We start from the raw sequence: 20,590 nt of genomic DNA, 5'->3' as shown, positions 1-20,590 counted from the left end.
AGAGAACGAGGCAAGATTTATTCTAACATGCTGCACCTCGACGCATTTTGTGCGGTGTCAAAAAAAAAATCTGTCCAGAGTGAAATACTTTTTTTGTGCCGTTGAACAGATGGGATTTAATGAGCTAGATAGTTTCTAAAAAGAAATGGATGAGAAAAGATAAAAATAGAAAATGAAGATAAATAACCGGTTCCTTTCAAATCTTCGTAACCTTGCTTTAAAACTCAAAAGTAGGCAGAATCAGCAAAGTGGCTACCTTCATAACAACAACGGCCAGGATTCTCTATAGAGTGGGCAGAGTTGACATCCCTTATATACTTTGTATTGGGAGTTGGAGAATGCAACCCTGTCCACGCTTCTTTGTGAACACGCAGTCCCCAATGATCACAACGGGCCTTATTTCTGAGTAAACATACATAGGTTGGTTTGGCGTGCAAAGACATAAATCATAGGTTAGAGACCGGAAGTGCCGATGAAGACTGTGACAGCATTTGCCTTAACTCTATGTCACGATTCAGAGGAGCTGCTCTCATCGTCTCACTCCCTGGCGCCTGAAACGTCCCTCAGATGGCGGAGTGCGCATGCGTCAAATAGCCCCCGCCCCTTCTTCCCTTGGCGCCTCTGCTCCGTATGCGCGCGCCTCCGCAGAGGGGCTGCCATTTTGTCGCCGAGCTGGGTGTTTTGTCAAAGTCTGCGTATCTAACGCCGGAGCGAGGAGCCGCCATGCCGGCAGGGCCCGTGCAGGCGATGGCGCCTGCCCAGCCGGCGCCGCCTGAAGCGAAGCAGGTACTTTTGGGTCTATTCCTTCGAGGGAAATCTCCTCTCCGCGTCTCTCCTCCCCCCCTTTCCCGTTTCGAGTCTAAGGCCGCCTGAAGGGGGGGTTCTCCTCCCAAGATGCTTTGCGCGGCGAGCGGTGTATGCTGGGAGGTGTAGTCTGCAGATCTGTGATGCGGCTTTGGAATGCTAGCGAAGCCCCTAAAGCGGGGAATTGGGAACCGGATGTTGTTGGACTCCAACTCCCAGCAGCCAGCATGGTCTATGGTTGGGGATGATGGGAGTTGTAGTCCAGAAACATTTTTGTTTATTAAATTTATATCCAGGCTGTCCTCCCATAAGAGGCTCAGGGCAGCGAACAAAAACACTAAAACCGCTCTTAAACCAGCTTAAAACAAAACAGCTTTAAAAACGTCTTTTGTAAAAAAAATCTTAAAAAGCAATTCCAACACAGAAAAAGTGTTGTTGGAAGACGGTTTTCAGTAGTTGCCTAAAAGATAACAGAGCATCTCTAGGGCTGCAAGTTCTCTGTGGGATCACCTCTAAAAGGTTATTGTGGAGTTTGAAAAGGTTCAGAAAAGAGCAACCAGAATGATCAAGGGGATTGAGTGGCTCCCCTGCAAGGAAAGGTTGCACCATTCGGGGTTTTTTAGTTAAGAGAAAAGGCGAGTCAGGGGTGACATGGTAGAAGTTTATAAAACTACGCATGGAAAGGAGAAAGTGGGCAGAGAATTTTTTTTCTCCCTTTCTCAGAAGACTAGGACTTGTGGACATCCAATGAAGCTGTATGTTGGAAGATTCAGGACAGACTACGAAAGGGCTTCTTCACGCAGAGCATAAACGATGGAATTCGCTCCCACAAGGGGCTGTGTTGGCCACCAACTTGGATGGCTTTAAAAGAGGATTAGACAAATTCATGGAGGATAAGGCTGTCAATGGCTACTAGCCCTGATGGTTATGCTTTGCCACCAGAGTCAGATGCAGTATTCTTCCAAAAATGAGTTGCCAGAAGCCACAGGATGTGAGAGCATCTTCCACTCAGGTCCTGCTTGCGGGGTTCCCATTGGTTCATCTGGTTGGCCACTGTGAGAACAGAGTGCTGGACTAGATGGGCCACTTTCCTAATCCAGCAGGGCTCTTTTGATATTCTTACGTTCCCCACCCCTGCCTTATCTAGAGATGGCAGAGATTGAACCTGGGGCCTTCTGTATGCAAAGGAGATGCTCTTACCCAGGAACGGGGAACCCATAGCTCCCCAGATGCAGCTGGACTGCAGTTCCCACCATCCTTGATCATTGTCCATGCTGGCTGGGGCTGATGGAAGTTGGAGTCCAACAACATCTGGAAGGCCACAGGTTACATATCCCTGGCATCACAGCCTTGGCTCTCGGTATAGCTTCTCCGCCCAGTCTTTTCATGAACTTTTCAAGTTTTTCCTTCCACATGGCTTGCCAAACTTTATTAATTATATTTATATCCTGCCTTTCTTATACAGAGTTCAAGACAACACACACAGTCCTCCTCACCCTCCCTGTTTTAGGTACACAAAAACCCTGTGAGGTAGAGTAGACTGAGAGAGTATGACTGGCTCAAGGTTACCCAATGAGCTTCATGGCTGAGTGGGGGTGTGAACCTGGGTCTCCCTAACCCTGCTGGGACACCAACCGAGGGGTCTACCTGATATCTCCCAGGAGAGTGTGTTTCGAAGCGTTTGGACCTGCTGTATGGGGCCTCCAGTTGCAGAGTTTAACCCAAATGAACGGTCGCTTCATATTGTGTGCTGCAAAATTCCCACATAGAAGGAAACTATACAGAGTGGAAAGAGTTGGTAGCTCAGTGACGGAGTATTGCTTTGCAAGTTCAGTCCTCAGCATCTCCAGGTATGACTTGTAGAGGCTCCCTGTCAGAAACCTTGGAGAGCCGGTACCAGTCACTGTAGAGTATGGATTCCCAAACCGGTCTGTGGGTCATCAGTGGTCTGTGAGCTTCATTCAGGTAGTCCGCACCATGCCTGTAAAAATACAAATAAAAATACAAATAAAAATCATACAGCACCCAGCACAGTGCATTATAATTGCTACAACAGGCAGAAAAATCATTAAGTGATCCGCCAAGACCCTCAGCAGTTTTTAAGTGGTCCTTGAGGGAAAATGTTTGGGGACCAATGGTGTAGACATTACTGAGCAAGGTGAACCAGTTGGTCTGATTCTGTAAGGCAGTTTCCCATGTTCAGTGGTGGAAGTTTCACCCTTGTGCTGTGCCTCTGAAATGCAACATGAGGTCAGGGGAAATCTCCTGTTCCTTCAACTTTAAGCTTGGGATGGGGCGGGGATCCTGCTCTGAACTAAAGGACCAGGTCCGCAGCCTTGGGGTTGTGCTTGATTCCAGGCTGTCCATGGAGGCTCAGATTTCGGCAGTGAGCCGGGCAGCCTGGTACCAACTACACCTCATACGAAGGCTGCAACCCTACCTTCCTGTTCATCAGCTCCCACTGGTGGTACACGCCCTGATCACCTCTCGTTTGGACTACTGTAATGCGCTCTACGTGGGGTTACCCTTGAAAACGGTCCGGAAATTACAACTGATACAAAATGCGGCGGCTCGACTACTTACGAATAGTCGCCGCCGAGATCACATCACACCAGTGTTGTTCGACCTACACTGGCTTCCAGTTGTTTTCCAAGCCCAATTCAAGGTGTTGGTATTGACCTTTAAATCCCTATACGGTTTCGGCCCAGTTTATCTCACGGCCTTCAACGCCACCAATTATGCCGCCCGACAAGATCGGCCACACAGGGCCTTCTCTCAATCCCGCCAACAAAAACAGCCAGATTGGCGGGTACAAGAGAGAGGGCATTCTCAGTGGCGGCCCCCACTCTTTGGAACTCCCTCCCACAAGATCTCCAGCACGCCTCTTCCCTAAATGTATTTCGGAAAGCCTTAAAGACCTGGCTTTTTCAGCAGGCCTTCGGGGTATCCGGGGAGGGTTAATCGATATAATTGTAATGCCTCCTACCCAGTTTTAATATTGTTGTTGTAGATCTATTGTTTTTATTGTATTACTGTATTTTATTAATTGTATTTTAATAATTTTGTAAGTCGCCTAGAGTGGCCATTGGCCAGATAGGCGACGAAGAAATTAAATTTATTATTATTATTATAACTGGGAGCCATAGGCAGGGGTACATCAGCTTAACCTGTCTCCCTGCTAGTTCTGAACTGGAAATGGGAGGTGGAAGCTTGTTACAGCTCTGCAGTTGTGCTTGGCACATACAAAGCCAAAACCAATCCCAGGCTTCAGCTGACATTTTGGGCTGAGGAAGGGAAAAGGTTAATCGCCTTTTATCTGTAGCTGTAGGATACTGTGGCTCCATCAAACCACATACAAGGATGTCAATCCCAATGCCTATGAGTAATACTAAGAATCACATACAGCACTTAAGGGGGTTCAAAGAACTTCACATAGATTATTTTGTTATCCTTAGAAAAACATTGTACAGTAGATCAATATTATTGCTACAGGTGTGGGAGTGCGGGACTGGCTACTTTTTTAAGACCTTCACAGGAGAGATTTGAACAAGGGACTTTGATTTTTAACTCATTCTGTGAGTCAGTGTATTGCAACAGAACAAAATGCTCCTGCAACGGAGATTCTGCTTTGAGGGAATACTTGCTTTTACCCCTCTGCAAGCTGATTTTTAAAAGGTCCTTGATATGCTTTTTACACGCCATGCCGTATAAACTCTCATTGCAGCCAGAAGATGAACCAAAGGAAGAACCGACACCAGCAAAGCCCGTTGTGGGAATCATTTACCCTCCACCGGAGGTTAGGAATATTGTGGACAAGACAGCCAGCTTTGTGGCCAGGTGAGTTACCCTAGATTGGGCTCCTGGAATATCATCTATTTACAGAGATAAACCAAGAGGAGCCTCAGTATGCATAGCTGATGAGATGTGTTAAGGGGCAAAGGCAACGAGGGTGTAGAGACACAAAACTTTATTTTGTGTGGTGATGGGACACTCTGCTTAACTTAACGGCCTCTGAGGAATTATGTGATTCACCTTAGTGCTGACTCTTGCTATATAAACTTTCCAGAAATGGTCCTGAGTTTGAAGCTCGTATCCGTCAGAATGAAATCAATAACCCCAAGTTCAACTTCTTGAACCCTAACGATCCGTACCATGCCTACTATCGCCACAAAGTCAATGAGTTCAAGGAGGGGAAGGCTCAGGAGCCCTCGGCAGCCATTCCTAAGGTCATGCAGGCACAGCAGAGTGCACAGCAGCAGCTTCCCCAAAAGGTAAACAGTTCCTCTCTTTCCTTTGTCTGTTTCTTATAGTTGGTGGTGCTGCGGGAATAAAGGCCGGATGCCAGCGTGCATCTCTTGTCCTTTTCCCCACCATTCTTGCCTCTGGGAAGATGTTTGAAAGAACAGCCTTCGTCAGTCCTCCAGGTGGCTTGGACTTCAACTCCCATCAGTCCCAGCCAGCACGACCCTGCAGGTTGGGGCCAGTGGGGATTGCCATTCAAACCACCAAGTTGGCAAAGGCTGCCTTAAGAATAATGGTTTATGAATTGTGGACATGGTGAAGTCACTCTTACAAGATTTACTTTTTTAATATACATAGTTAAATGATACTCTGGCTTCACAGAGCAGCAGACTGTGAACTTGAGTGAGGCTGAGCGGCGATTCATCTTTATGTTCCTTCCACAGGTTCAAGCCCAGGTGATTCAGGAAACGGTTGTGCCAAAGGAGCCCCCTCCAGAGTTTGAGTTTATTGCAGACCCTCCCTCGATCTCTGCCTTTGACTTGGACGTGGTAAAGCTGACGGCCCAATTTGTTGCTCGGAACGGCAGGCAGTTCCTCACCCAGCTGATGCAGAAAGAACAGAGGAATTACCAATTTGACTTCCTGCGCCCACAGCACAGCCTCTTCAACTACTTCACCAAACTGGTTGAGCAGTATACCAAGGTAACAAATCTCAGAAGCCAGAAGTGTCCTGTTTAAGCTCTGAGGGGCCAATTCTTGTTTTAGGAGGGCAACATGTGGGTTTCAAAGTGACAAACCCTGAAGACTTCCTGTCTGTAGGTTGAAAATAAATGTATGGTGGAGGGAAAGTAGGCAAATCCCAGACTTTAAGGCACTCTTATTCTGATTGCACATTCTTTGCATGACTGCGGCAGGGTTAAAAACAAAACCTGTTCCATAGCATAAAGGGGACAGAGTTGAAATGGTAGCAGAACTGTTCTATTTTCACTCAGCCCTTGTCTAATAGGAGCTGGCCTGCCAAAGTGGCATGTATATCTGTTGACATTTATAGTAAGCAGTTACAATCTTCTCGTCATCCTGTACATAGGTATTGCCCCTAGTTTCAGGCAGAGCTGTAGGTATATTCAGAAAAAGCATAGAACAGTATTTGGTTTTTTGAAAATCTTGGCTTTCCTTTGAAATAATAACAACCCGTCTTGTCCTGATGACTGTAAATATGTGCTTGAAAGTGTGTGGGGGCATTGCCTGCTGAAATCTCAAACTCGGGGTGGTTGAATAAGACTTCCAGTGCCCTGTTCCTTACTTTGACTTGCAAATCCAGAATAACATCAAAAAATTACTGACCTAAGGGAAATTTGTTCGTTGTGCATAATTTATAGAAGTTGCAAGCTTTTCTTAGCATAGAAATTTGATTACTTGAGTACAGGATTCTTTTTAAAAAAACTGAAGTGCGCACAGCCTAGTTATGCAATTGGTTTCCATGGAAACGAGGAAAACTCTTAATTGGACTGATGCTTCAGTATCAATTAAAACCAATTAAAATGTGTTTTTCAGATCTTGATCCCACCCAAGGGCTTGATCATAAAACTCAAGAAAGAGGCAGAAAACCCCAAAGAAGTCTTGGATCAGGTAACTTAAACTACTGATTTTTGCTGGGCTTAACTCATCTGAAAATACTTCTCTGAGCTCACCATTTTATACTACTTTGAGTTTTTGTCCCATACAGGAACTCTAGCAGTGGCTTACCAATCTAACACAAAAATGTAAATACTAAAAGTAAGAACTAAAAACACTGTTTGCCGCCCTGGGCTCTTGCTGGGAGGAAAGATGGGATATAAATCAAATAATAAATAAATAAATAACAGTGCAAGTTATAGAATCTAGTATAGAGTATAAATGTTAGAAGTAAGCCCCATTGAGTTCAGTGGTAGAATTTGTAATAGAGCTGCGATGGTCTTCTAATTCTTCTTTTTTATATATATATATGGGCATATCTCTTTGCATTACTCCTAAATACCTTTTCAGAAATTTTGTTGCATTGCATTTATATTTCATCTTTCCTCCAAGGGAAGATGGTGCACATGGTTCTCCGAAGAACCCCCATTCCTCTCTTGCCAGTTTTCTTTCTTTTTTAATGTGCTCATCAGATCTGTTTCTCTGAGTGGCCCTCATTGAGCAAAGTGTTTACATTACTCATCCTGGTGTCTGAAGTTACGTTAGTCAGTGTGACGGTTCCCAGAGTTAATCATGGGGTTAAAATTCATCAGGGCATCCTAATGGAAACTGGGGAGAGACATTCCTTTGGGATCATTGGTCTGACTTGATCAAATGGGTTTCTGTGAACTTTGATCTAGGTTAATATATTTAAAGCTACAAAAGTGTGTAAACCTGCTATAGAAAGTAAGAGCCTTGATATAGGATGTATGAATTCTAGCAGATGAGCTTTTGATGTGATGATCTTCCAGACTTGGCCTTGCAGGATACCTGAAAACCTTCCATATGCCAACACAAAGTTCAGATTTGTGAGATGAAGTGTGAGAATTGGTGGTTATGCCTTGCATACGATAATATGGTTTGTGGTGTTTTCTTTTAACTTGATGCCTGGTGCAGGCATGTTACAGAGTGGAGTGGGCCAAGTTTCAGGAGCGAGAGCGGAAGAAGGAAGAGGAGGAAAAGGAGCGAGAGCGTGTGGCTTATGCCCAGATTGATTGGCATGATTTTGTGGTGGTGGAAACAGTGGACTTCCAGCCCTCTGAGCAAGGTTGGTTGGCTTTACTCAGTATCAACGCAGAGCTTGATCTCTCTCAAAGCCTCAGTGAATACAGTATTAAAAGTGCAGTTATGTATATTTTGGGGAGGGAAAAGCCTCCACGGATTCCTGGAGACACAGAATAGTTTCCTATCCACCAAGGAAGCACTTCATGGCTACTTCCTGATGAAGTCTTGCAGTAAGCTTGCTGTTGCAGCCTGTTGCCCAAGGCCTTCAGGCACAGCTGAACCAGGAGGCCGCAATATAAATTCTACCACAATCATAGTTGATTGGAGAAACAGATGCAAATAAAAAGGAAGCTTACAAGCAAGATGTGGGTTTGAACTCTGCTTCTTTAATCCCCCCCCATACTCACAGTAAGTAGAACTGCCAGCCCCCATCCTGCCCTCCATCCTTCCAGTTGTTGCTTGCTGAGTTGGACTCTTAACCAGCAGCATGTCTAGGGAAGACGTGTAACGCTCCTTCCAACAGAGCAGCTCATGCGTCACCAAAGGTAGATCTGTGGTAAGGTCTGGTGGTGGGCCTGATTTCCTTCACTCTCCTCTTTTGTAGGGAACTTCCCCCCTCCCACCACTCCTGAGGAGCTGGGCGCTCGGATTCTGATCCAGGAGCGCTACGAGAAGTTTGGCGAGAGCGAAGAAGTGGAGATGGAAGTGGAGTCGGATGACGAAGACGAGAAACAAGAAAAGGCAGAGGAGGCGCCCTCTCAGTTAGACCAGGACACCCAAGTGCAGGACATGGACGAGGTGAGAAGGGAAGGCCGTTTCAGGAGGGCAAAGGGTGGAGACAGCCTTTCTGGGTCTCTCAGTCCTGCTGCTCAGCAAAGTAATTTTCATAAGAGTCTGTTTCTTAAGCTGTGGTGTCCTGGGACTTCATGCTCTATTGAACTTTATATTGAGGGTCAAGTTTTAATGCCTGGTGTCGATGGGGAAAAGGTTCAGAAACATTTTGGAATATGTTGCCACTTAGTCGTAAACTCCTAAAGGACAAGAGAGGGTTCTGAAAACCGTCTAGTCCAAGCCCTGTAAAGACCCCTACCTAACAATGCGCCTCCACACTGTGCATCGGTATTCCTGTAAGTCTGTACATTGTTCAAAGTGTAGTTGTACACAAGCAAAGGGCTTGAATAAGCAATCCGCAAAGGCGCCAGCTTAAGGAAAAGACCTGCTTAAGTCAGGTTTGTCTTGTTATTAAGGAAGCTGAGTTGTGCCTTTCAGATGAAATGAGCTGGGAATCCTCCTTCATGATCCTTCACTTAAAAAAAAAAGGTTTTTTGTTTTGTAGGGCTCTGATGAAGAAGATGAGAGTCAGAAGGTCCCGCCCCCTCCAGAAACTCCGATGCCGCCCCCTCTTCCTCCGACTCCAGACCAAGTCATTGTCAGGAAAGATTACGATCCTAAAGGTAAGCAAGCTTGGGGTCAAGAGCAGATGGGTCTTTTGGTTGGTCGTGTCCAAATTCAAGATCCAGCGGCCAGACGAAAGCATTTCTAACCCCATGACGTTCTGTCTCCCTCTCCAGCTTCCAAGCCTTTGCCACCAACCCCAGCCTCAGATGAATATCTTGTCTCCCCCATCACTGGGGAGAAAATTCCCGCCAGCAAAATGCAAGAGCACATGCGCATTGGGCTCCTGGATCCCCGCTGGTTGGAGCAGAGAGATCGCTCTCTCCGGGAGAAGCAGACTGACGATGAGGTCTACGCCCCAGGTCAGTCCAGCCGGGGTCCGAGTGGGAGTTGTTGGCATTCTCTGTTCTTGAGTTAACTATCCAACCAAATGTTTGCATATGCCTGAGTTAAGGAAGGAGACCAGTCAAATACTCTTTTAAAGATATTAAGTGCTATTCTGAAGTGATTAGAAACATTCGTTATAAGTAAAATTAATAGATGGATAAATGATTTGCATTGGAATAGCTCTCCTTTTATAAACTAGAGTTATCAAGTGATGGGTTGTCACCTAATTTCAAAAGGAGTTTTGGGGGCAGGCATGTGCAATTTTTATCTAATTTATTTTTATTTTACAGAATTTAGACATCACCTGACTGCAAAAATAAAAGCTCTAAGTGGTTTACGAAAAACATTTAACATTATCAACAAAGACAGCAAAAAACAAGTGATTAAAAACATTTGAAAAACAATTCGGTTAAAAAGAGATTAACATCTATATCCGGATAGGCTTGCCTAAAAAAAAATGTTTTAAGGAAGCTCCAGAAATAACACAGCAAAGGTGCCTGCCAGATGTCAATAAGGAGTTCCAAATAATAAGTGCTGCCACAGAAAATTAAATAATGATTTCTTACAAGTGCAGAATGAGTGTTATGTGGCACCTGTAACAGTTTGACTCAATAGTAAAACGTGTAGCACATTTTCCTTTCAAAACTGAGATGCGCAAAGCAGCTAATAAAGGCATACAAGAGAGACAGACATCCAGTAATAAAAGTAGTAACAACATAAGTGGCCAAGAAAGACAAAACTAGGAAGATTGTAGTCTAAACAACAGTAAAATAATCAAAAGCCTACAAGAGAAGAACAGGCGAAGAGGAAGATAGTCTAACCTCTCAGGGAAGGAACTTCCACTTACAGGATGCCACCACAGTGAAGACCCCCTTCCATGTTGCCCCCAAGCGTGCCTCGAACGGCAACGTCCCATGCGACAGTCCCCGATCAGCAGATTTTAAGAGGCAGGCAGATTCAGCAAAGATATGCTGTATAGGAAGCATGGCAGTGACAATTGTAAAGAAAATTGGAGTACTTTGTGACTTAAGCCCAGAAAACAGGCCAAAGGCATGTGACCCTGGGTTGTATCCTGCATCATTCCTACTCTGTGTATACCTAGACCTATTGAAATAAATGGATATGACTAACACAGGCCCGTTAATTTCAGTGGGTCTGCACAGAGTAGGACTGACTTAGGCTACAACCCACAGTTCTGCTTTGGAAGATCATTTGGTCTTGTGCTGCCAGCTGCCCCGGATGGGCGACCACCTGGGAACCTCAGGTTGGCTGCTTTGAGCTCTTTGATGGAAGAAGTGTGATGGGGAAGGGCCATAGCTCAGTGGCAGAGCATCTGTTTGCTGTAAACCGCCCAGAGAGCTTCAGCTATGGGGCGGAATATAAGTACAATAAATAAATAAATAAAATCTGCTTTGTATGCAGAAGGCCCCAAGTTCAATCCCTGGCCTCTCCAGGTCGGTCAGGAGAGACTCCTGTCCGAAACCCTAGAGAGCTGCTGCCAGCCAGTGTAGGCAATACTGAGCTGGAAGGACTGACCCAGCATAAGACAGCTTTGTATGTCCCTGTGTATGTCAAAATAGTGAACAGAGAAGCCACAACACTTGTCTTGGTGACTAAAGTTTTCAGTGTATCCACTTTGGTTTGGCCTTTCTGTGGGGGTGGCGACAACAGAAGGCTTAGAACCTTTGGACAGTGTTTCATCTTGAAGGACAGAAAACACAGAAAACACTCCCATTTTGTCTGTACCTGTCAGGCTTGGATATTGAGAGCAGCTTGAAACAGCTGGCCGAGCGCCGTACCGATATTTTTGGTGTGGAAGAGACAGCCATCGGCAAGAAAATTGGGGAAGAGGAGATCCAGAAGCCGGAAGAAAAGGTATGGCCAGAGCCAGGCGGGAAAATGCTCGGTGTCGCTGGAGGTGTGACGGAAGGAAAGCCTTCTCCCTGGGGTTGGGGGTGCGCTTTGTGTTGGTGTAAGGCCAGAGGCACTAAGACTTTGCTGCTTCCTCTTTTGTTAGGTGACCTGGGACGGCCACTCTGGCAGCATGGCCCGGACTCAGCAGGCAGCTCAGGCCAACATCACCCTGCAGGAGCAGATCGAGGCTATCCATAAGGCCAAGGGGCTGGTGCCAGAGGACGACAGCAAGGAGAAGATTGGCCCGAGCAAACCCAATGAGATCCCCCAGCCGCCCCCTCCGTCCTCAGCCCCAAACATCCCAACGAACGCTCCACCAATTGCATCTGTGCCTCGCCCTCCTGTGGTAAGCCCCTCTCCTTCCATAGGGAGCAACATCTGGCTCCACCTGCCCCAGATGTTTCAAGCTGCCTCTTTCAAGCTAAATCATTCAAAGTGCTTTTTAATGTGTTTTTTAAACCTTTTTTCCCTAAACAATATGTTTTTAAACCCTTTTTATTTAAGATGTTTTTAAAGCTTTTTTATAGAATGTTTTTAACGTTGTTTTGTTTTAATGTATTTTAAGGTCTGTTTTTATGGTGTTTTAAAGTGTTTTTAGTGCTTTTAGCGCTTTTGTTTGCCGCCTTGAGCTCCTGCTGGGAGGAAGGGCGGGATATGAATAAAATAATAAATCAAATAAATAAATAAATCATCAGGCTTAGCGGCAGTGCATCTGCTTCGTGTGCAGAAGTGTCTTCAGGTGGGACTGAGAAAGGCTCCTGTCTGAAACCCTGCAGAGCCACTGCCAGTCAGTGTAGACAGTATTAAGCCCGATGGACTAGTGGTCTGATTCTGTGTAAGGCAACTTCCTATGTTCCAATGTCTTGTAGATGCCACCTCCTATCCGTACAACTGTTGTCAGTGCGGTTCCTGTCATGCCGCGTCCACCTATGACTTCTGTGGTCCGTTTGCCTCCGGGCTCTGTCATCGCAGCTCCCATGCCACCGATCATTCACGCCCCTCGGATCAATGTTGTTCCAATGCCGCCCTCGGGTCCACCCATGATGGCTCCACGCCCTCCTCCCATGATTGTGCCAACAGGTCAGTGCTGAGCAAATCTCTCTTCGGCCTAAGTAATGGGAAGCACAGAAGCCCATCAGAATTGCCTCCAGGTTTCTTTGAATTCTCTGCTGTTTGTGCCTCAGTGGTCCTACAGCTATTGCGTTTAAGTGCTCCCAGTTACTAAGAAATGTCGCACTTATCATGCAAGTCTCCGATCAAAATTTTTTACAGGCTTCGTCAGGATTCACTATACTGAAAAGCCAGTTCTGCAATGGGATTTAAGCCCCTGAAGATCAATCCTCTGTATTCTGTCTTAACATATAAATGTTAGGTTACCTGTATTTGCTGAATGAACTTTGTTGTGTCAAATGAGTATCACCGTTGGGTTTCATAAGATGCTGCGGTGATAGTTCTACCCCATTGCCTTCTGGGTGCTTTTTTTTAAAGATCTGGAGTTGGTAACCATTTCAAAGTTCAAACTCAAAGAAGAGGAAAATGATGTTGGGCATAGACAGAATTCCTCCCACTTGTCCGAATGTGGTTGTCCTTTCCCCAGCAAAAGATGAACTCAAAATTTCATCCTCCTCCAGTTGGTCCCCTGGCTTGCTTCCCGATTCCCTATCTTGCACAGAGGTTTAAAAGTTGTTTCATAACCCACTGATTACCTTTCATGACCACCTCCCCGCCACAGCTCCTTTCCCACAGAGAACTGAGGCACGTTGGTTTCCATTCCTTCCATGGCCCAGAATCATCCTTCCCATCAGCTACGGGGATAAGCATAGACTCGACTAGAGCTTCCATGATCAATCCTCTAGGATGCTTTATTGACATGCAAACACTGAGCATCAGCCTTGCATGTATTTACTGTGATGCTGGTGTGTTTACACAGAGGCTGACTTGTACGTTTTCTGTATAAATCAGACACATTCTTCTAGATGGGTATGGAAAAGCACACACTGCCATCCTCAGTGCTTGAGCCCAGTTAAAGTTAAAAGTGTGGTTCTTCAGCACTGCATCATGTACTCGGGTATCGTACGGGTCATATTAACAGACTGGGACTTTTGTGCTATCCCACATAGATCTCAGTTTTAAAACATGAAACCTAAACAGGTTCTCTTTGATGATCATAGGTTAAAGCTGAGCTAAGTCATTGACTAATTGTATTTAATTGTTACAATATAGGATACAGACAGGGACCAGTCAGCAGTCCAGGTAACTTCTTAAGTGTCATTGTAACCTTGGAGGTAACTCTGCTAATCACTAACCTTCAAGCCAAGATGTGATTTGCATGCATTCAATTCTCTTGTCTGTCCAGAGTGGTGCCAGGGATTCCTGGCTGTGGTGTGAGTCTGTGTGTCAATAGTTCTGACCTTTTGTAGACTACTTGGCCTGATTGTTGCCGCTCTTCAAATATTTTTGTGGCTGCATGCTAGATTGGGTGCTGGAGCTCCAGTCGCTACCCTGTTGCAAGAGAAACAAAGGCAGAAAGAGCCATTCAGTGCTCTTTGCAAAGAGCCAGATCCCCCTGTTTGTGTTTCAGTTGCTGTGCACCACCACAGGTGTTGCAATGAAGCCGTAAACCTCACCTCATCTGGCCTACAAGGTCTGAGTGCTTTGTGTGTGAGACACGCTTGCTGTTACGTATCAGTGACTCTGCCATCCAAGTTCCAGAGAAGTAGTTGAAAATAGATAAATAAGATGGTACCAAGTCAGTTCAGATCCCTGGCTATCATATCACACTGCTGTTCTCTAAAATTCAAGTAATGCTCTTTTTAAAACAAACAGACATTTAAATCCCAGTAATTCCAAGCTAACAGAATTCACAACGGAGTTGGAATGTCTAATTTTAAAAAGATGGTGTGGGGGTGGGGAGGAATAGTATGCACCATCTTGAAACGCAAACATTTGAAACCCAGGAAACAAAGTCAGATTTGCACACTGCATTTTTAGGCATACACTTAAAAATGTCATTTGCAAATGAAACAACATGTGTATAATCCAGGCACTCTTGCCAGTGAGCTGGCATTGACAGCAGCTCCCACTGAGGCATATGCAGTTGCAACCCAGGTTAGCTGTTGAAATGGCCCTTAATTGGCCCTCATAGAAACTGGGGTGTCCTGAGAATATGGGTATTTGGGTTACAAAGCATGTGACTAGCATTAACCCTTCCTAGCAGTTACTGCACAGCTAGAGCAAAGTGTATGAAAGCACTTCTGCCTATTCTGGGATAGCAGACGCTTCGCCTGTGTTTTAGATGCCTTCATCCCCCCCCCCCCGTATTTAACCTTGTTGCTACTGCTACGGAGCAGACCTCTCTACCTGCTCAAATTCTTTAGCTAGAAGCCCTGAAGTTTAGACTTTTAGCAGGTGTGATGTTCTGACTTTTGCGGCAGTTGGATAGGAGAGACTTACAACTTCCTTAGGCTTTTAGCTCAACTAATCTCATTTTAACACAGCTTTTCTTTTTCTTTTTTTGGCCTTGGAGTTCCTGCTCGTTTCTTTTCCTTTCTTGTGTGTCTTCTTTCCTTAAAGGCAAGGATGTCAAATGTAACTTTTTTGAGCACGCTGTTATTCCACCTTGTTGTGGCCTGTAGCCAGGAAATTCACTTAGGGTCCATACTTCTCATTGATGGCAGGGGCAGACAAAAGTGGAGACTGCAAAGGTCGTATTACATTTATGCCCTGCCTTTCAAAAATTGCCCGAGGTAGCACTGTAGCTGCTTGCTTTATTTAAAATACTTGTAAACCACTTTAATATTTAAAATTCCCAAAGCGGTGTACAAAATAATAAAAGGCATGCATTAAAACAACTCCACACCTTCACAGTGACCAGTAATATATATGACCAATGTCGTCATTCTGAAAGTGCTTGGTGAGCAAAAAAATTAGCATACACGAAAAAGAAAATGTTTGGCATATATCTTATTTCTAAGGGGAATTGATGGGCTGTGGGGGGAGAGAGAGAAAGAGACTGTTTTCACACGGCAGATGCCACCACACTCATATCTTTGACATAAAGCTATGGGAGGTAAATCTCCCCTTTTCCGCACTCTACCCCCCATACACTTATATCCTACCCTTCTTCCAAGGAGGTGTTCATTTCGTTTTGATAAAATCTTGGGGAAAAGCAGCTCCCGGCCAGTGCTCTTAGCTGTTCTGCACAAGCTTATAAGTCGGCACTGTGATGGTTTGACCTTGAATGGCCTTTGAGGAAATGCCGTCTCAGATGCTTCCTGTCCTGTCCTCTGAAGCAGAAATTGAGATGGGGCTATATCGGGCTTTTTCTACATTTGACACCACTTCTGTTAGGGTATGTGCAAGTCTCTGCTCCGAATCAAAAAAAGTCATGAGTGATTTCCTCGCCAAATTAATACTTTCCCCCCTTGCTTCAGCCTTTGTTCCAGCTCCTCCTGTGGCTCCAGTCAGCGCTCCAGCCCTGATGCCTCCTGTCCACCCTCCACCTCCCATGGACGATGAGCCAGCCTCTAAGAAACTGAAGTCTGAAGAGAACCTCATGGCGGAAGACGAGTTCCTGCGCAGAAACAAGGTGCACACTTCAATCAATAACGGTGTTTGCTCTTCGGTCACAGGAATCTTCCAGGGGGTTGGACTTGGGCTCAGTCGCAAACAGTGTTGCCTGGGGCCCTTTGGGACTGGTAGTATCCAGAGCCAATGGCAGGCTGAGCCACCCCCTGATTGGCTGGAAGTAAGACAGCAGGCAGGGGGCTGGCTATCTGAGGTTGGTGGAGCTGCGCCCCATTGGCTCTTACGGACCAGCCGCCACTGGTTGCAAACAAGTGAATTTACTGGAAGGGAGTTTGAAGGGTAGAAGGGCAGTGGACTCTAGCTTTCTGAGAAGCAGCAAATGGGCTTGCATGGCATTTAGTCTCTTTCTCCTGTGTGCCCCCTCCTTTTTCTCCCCCTTGACAGTATAACTGCTTGTTCCCTTAGGGCCCAGTCACAGTCAAAGTCCAAGTTCCTAATATGCAGGACAAGACAGAATGGAAGTTGAATGGCCAAGTGCTGGTGTTCACCCTCCCTCTCCCTGACCAGGTATGTGGCCCTGGCCTTACCCTGTGCAGCAGGTGGCCAATAAGCAAGAGATGACCAATTTCTCTGTTCTCAAGGACTGCTTTAGTGCTCAGGCAGGCATCTGAGGACTGGAAGAGTTGCTCCATAAACTGACCCCCATCTTTACTAGTAGTCAGGTACCATGAATAAAGCTAGTGCCATGCATCAATAAGGGCTTCCTGGTTGGGAAGTGCATGCGTATCAGCACGACACTGCATACAAAAATGTTGGATTACTGCAGTGCACTCTACATGGGGCTGTCCAGAAGCAGCTATTAGTGCAGAATATAGTGGCCAGATTAATAAATGGAGCCATTGGATTTTATAATGCCTGTTCTGGCCGAACTGCACTGGCTGCCTATGTTTCTGGGCCCAATTAAGTGTGCTAGTTTTAACTTGCAAAGACTTACCCAGTCCGGGACCATGTGCCTAATGGGATGCCTCTCCCAATATGAACGTACCCATGCATTAATTAAGATCTACACTGGAGGCTCTTTCTCTCCTAGAGAGGGTCAGAGAGTTGTGATGCGGGAGAGGACCTTTTTAGTTGTGGCTCTCTGTCTATAGAACGCTCTCCCCAGTGAGGCCTGCCTGAGGTTGATATGGCTGTCTTTTGACACCAGATTAAAACTTCCTTCAGCTCTCAGGCATTTGATGTCATGTAATGGGATGTTTTTACTAATACTCAGTTTTTTTGATTTGTTTTCATTTTGTTCTTATGTGTTTAGTACTAACTGGGTTCATCGCACCTCATATTTTTGTAAGCCTCCTTGGGTCATTCTTTGAGACAGACAACTAAGAAATTTATTATGACATGATACATATTTGCTGTTCAGTGAAAGAGGTGCCATTAAAGCTTGGTTGTTTCCAATGTTAGCAAAACGGTGGGCAAGGCTTTTACTGTACCTTGGTGCAAAATATCCATCCAGATGTATGTGGTTGGGCCACCAGTTGGCATTCCTGCCCGATGCCACGGTGCTAGCCAACTGCACACTTCAGACTTTTTGCTTGGTTTTCCCTGCCATGGTAGATAAAAACAGCGTAAAGCAGTTTGCATTGCCTGGTGGAATATTCTTTCCATTTGGAGTAACATTAACTGTTTCTTACTGGTTTGGTTCCTCTTTATAGTAGTCTGACAATGCCATAAAACCCCTCAAAGGTCACTTGCATGGAATGATGTGCTTTCCTTAACCGGCCTTTCAGTAGAAACCTCAGGTCTCTTTTCTGCAGTATACGATGCTGCGTTTCCTGAGTATGTGGCGCACAGGCCCCTTGTACAGCGCCCTGCTTTTCTGAAGTGTGTGTGTTTCCTCCACTTCTTAGGTTTCTGTTATAAAGGTTAAGATCCACGAGGCCACCGGAATGCCTGCTGGGAAGCAGAAGCTCCAGTATGAGGTGAGTGAGTTGGACCTTTAAAATGCCGCCTTTCCATTTAAAAGTTACGGGGCACTTGAGGAGTGGTTACTTACCTCTCTCCCTCTGTCTGTGTGTGTCTGTGCAACTTTCTCTCATTACTTTACCCTGGACAGCTAAGGTCCCTGCCGTGTACCATGTGTGTTCCCTTGGCTTTTTCGAGCTTCATCGCAAATTCCATGATTCACCTTCTAGGCTTAGATATGGCCGTAGCTCAGTGGCAGAGCATCTGTTTTGCATGCCGAAGGCCCCAGGTTCAATCCTTGGCATCTCCACATGGGGCTGGGAAAGACTCCCCATTCTGAACTCGTGCTGCCAGTCAGTGTAGACCAATAGTGTGCTAAATGGATCAGTGCTTTGACTCAGTATAAGGCAGCTGCCTGTGTTCCTGCGATTGTCTTCCGCTGCAGCCCCACTTATTGTGTCCGTGTCCGTCCTTTTCCTTACTAAGCACAGAGCACCAGTGAGACCCTCTCATGTCTTTTCAGGGCATCTTCATCAAAGATTCCAACTCCCTGGCTTACTACAACATGACCAGCGGGTCCGTCATCCACTTAGCCCTCAAAGAAAGGGGAGGCAGGAAGAAGTAGGGAGTCCTTTGGCAAGGCAGCAGCCATGCAGGATGATGCAAGACCAGCTGCTGGAATCCGCTGCCCCCCAAGAAGCATCTGCATGGCGTTCCCACTCGGGCTGTACTTTGGACCTCCTGCTTGTAATCTGGGCATCACAAGGGTTGGAGAAACTTGGTCGTGCCTGTGGAGTTGCTGTGAATTTTTTTTTTTTTAACTGATGTTGTGTATTTCAGCAACTTGTGCTACATATGTTCACAATGCCACCAGCGTCACCTCTATGCTAGCATTTCTTTTCAGTGGTCCTCCGTTTAATTTCCTGCAGCACCATTTTCCCTTTTCGGCTAAGATCTTGCATAGCTTTGACCTAATTCAACCCTTTGGAAGGGTTTCCTGGCATATTAAAGAAATGTAACTATTGGGCAAAACATTTCAGTTAACTTCCTTGTTTGTAGTAACTCTTAACTAGTGTAATAAAAAAATCATTTGTGGTTTCTTTCCATGTGAAATTTGTGAGCGAGTGTCTTGTCCAATGTCATGGATTTCCTGGAAATGGCTGAGCAACAGAGACAGAGGTACCCGGGTCTCCCAGTGACCCAGTAAGCCCGCTCTGTGAGCTGTTGTTCAGAAAAGTGGAGGCACATTCCTCTTTGGCCAGGATTCGGGGAAAGGGCTTGTACTAGTCGTCCTGTGAAACCTTTGACTGTTCCTCCTCCAGTTGGGAACGGCTGATGTCCATTGCGCTGCCTTTGTGCTCTTATTTGTTTCAAAAGCAGATAATGTGAATTATGGTAGTAGAGGGGAAATGAGGTTCCTTTGTTTTTTGGGCTCCTGACTTCCTTTCTTAAATGTTTGACCAGGCTGAACAACGCATGAGCTTCAAGAGGCTTGTGCTAGACTTCTCAGAATCTTGGCTTTCTTTTTAAAAAAAAGGGGGGACACACCAAGTTTCTATTTGGCCCTTGTGGTTTTGGAGATCCATCCAACAATACAAACATGACAAAAGTGTAGCACGTTCGCTGACTGTCATCCAGAATATGGAAATAATTTGGAATTATCCAAATACCTCCACTGTTGGAGACAGCATGCTTCTGAATGCCAATTGCTGGAAACTGCAGGAGGGGAGAGGGCTGTTGCGCTCGGGTCCCGCTTGCTGGCTTCTTCCCCTTGGCACATCTGTTTGGCCACTGAGGACGGGATGCTGGACTAGACGGGCCATTGGCCTGATCCAGCAGGCTCTTCTTACATCCTTATGAAACGGATGCGTCTTTCTTTGCATATTGCTCAGTCTTTCAACCTTGGGTGTGTTTCACATTGAAGCCAAGGGCTGAAGGAAGGAAGGGAAGCCTTGAGAGGGCAGTAGATTGAGATGCTGTTCATGTTAGGTCTGTATCTTTTCTCCCAATGGAGAGCACGCCTCACTTGCTTTATGGACTTCATTGGTACACTTTTCCACATGTGTTTTTGATAGCCGAGGGCTCTGGTTTTGATTGCAAAGGGTTTGGAGAGTTCTTCCTGCCTTCATGATGACGATTTGTTACTCGCCCTTCGCCATCAAGTCCCTTTGCTTCACTAACCTAAGTTCACACAATAACCTCTAAAATTGGCACAGCCCTGCTGGGCTGAGGCTGATGGGAATCTTAGTCCAAAACGTCGGGAGGGCACCACCTTGGGGAAGGCTGCTCTGAATCATGGGCCTTCTAACTGGAGGGCTGGGGGCTGCGCTACATATGTGGCAAAGGAATTGCGAAACAGGTTTCCAAATCCATATTTGGGTTCAGGGCGGTCCCAGGTCCAGCCTTTTCCTCTCGTGCTCCTGAGCAGCAATGAGTGGCTGCTTGTTTGCCTTTGGAGCACCCAAGAGGAAATTGCTGCCTCTGGGAGTGTGGCTTTTCCTTTTTGTCTTTGCTTCCTCCAGGGCAGCAAGAGCTCGGGTGGAGCATCTGCTTTTCCTGCTGGCGGCCGCATGTTCAGCTCCTGACACCCCGATATATGGCTGGGAATGTCCCCTGCATGAAAAAGGGAAGTCTCTTGAGTC

The 20,590-nt window shown here is 45.9% G+C and overlaps 1 protein-coding gene across 1 annotated transcript; it reads left to right on the top strand.

Moving 5' to 3' along the window:
• Nucleotides 1–598: 598 nt before the first annotated feature.
• SF3A1 (splicing factor 3a subunit 1) lies at nucleotides 599–19,048 on the top strand. Its single transcript, XM_061602385.1, has 17 exons — nucleotides 599–786; nucleotides 4,529–4,641; nucleotides 4,871–5,075; nucleotides 5,490–5,747; nucleotides 6,600–6,674; nucleotides 7,656–7,806; nucleotides 8,368–8,561; nucleotides 9,100–9,217; nucleotides 9,335–9,520; nucleotides 11,299–11,420; nucleotides 11,563–11,805; nucleotides 12,329–12,539; nucleotides 13,683–13,712; nucleotides 15,893–16,047; nucleotides 16,452–16,553; nucleotides 17,894–17,965; nucleotides 18,472–19,048. The coding sequence occupies exons 1-17, from the start codon at nucleotides 631–633 to the stop codon at nucleotides 18,571–18,573; spliced, it is 2,493 nt and encodes an 830-aa protein (XP_061458369.1). The 5' UTR covers nucleotides 599–630; the 3' UTR covers nucleotides 18,574–19,048.
• Nucleotides 19,049–20,590: the final 1,542 nt, after the last annotated feature.

This window comes from Rhineura floridana, chromosome 19 (assembly GCF_030035675.1).
Source record: "Rhineura floridana isolate rRhiFlo1 chromosome 19, rRhiFlo1.hap2, whole genome shotgun sequence".
NCBI classification, from domain to species: Eukaryota; Metazoa; Chordata; class Lepidosauria; order Squamata; family Rhineuridae; genus Rhineura; species Rhineura floridana.
The sequence above is the reverse complement of the archived record's forward strand: the minus strand, read 5'-3'. Positions and strand labels throughout refer to the sequence as shown.

Coding starts and splice junctions, on each gene's coding strand:
- SF3A1 (XM_061602385.1), top strand. CDS start 631: ATGCGCGCGCCTCCGCAGAGGGGCTGCCATTTTGTCGCCGAGCTGGGT. Junction 5,076..5,489: donor AGCAGCAGCTTCCCCAAAAG/GTAAACAGTTCC, acceptor TTCCTTCCACAG/GTTCAAGCCCAGGTGATTCA. Junction 8,562..9,099: donor AAGTGCAGGACATGGACGAG/GTGAGAAGGGAA, acceptor TTTGTTTTGTAG/GGCTCTGATGAAGAAGATGA.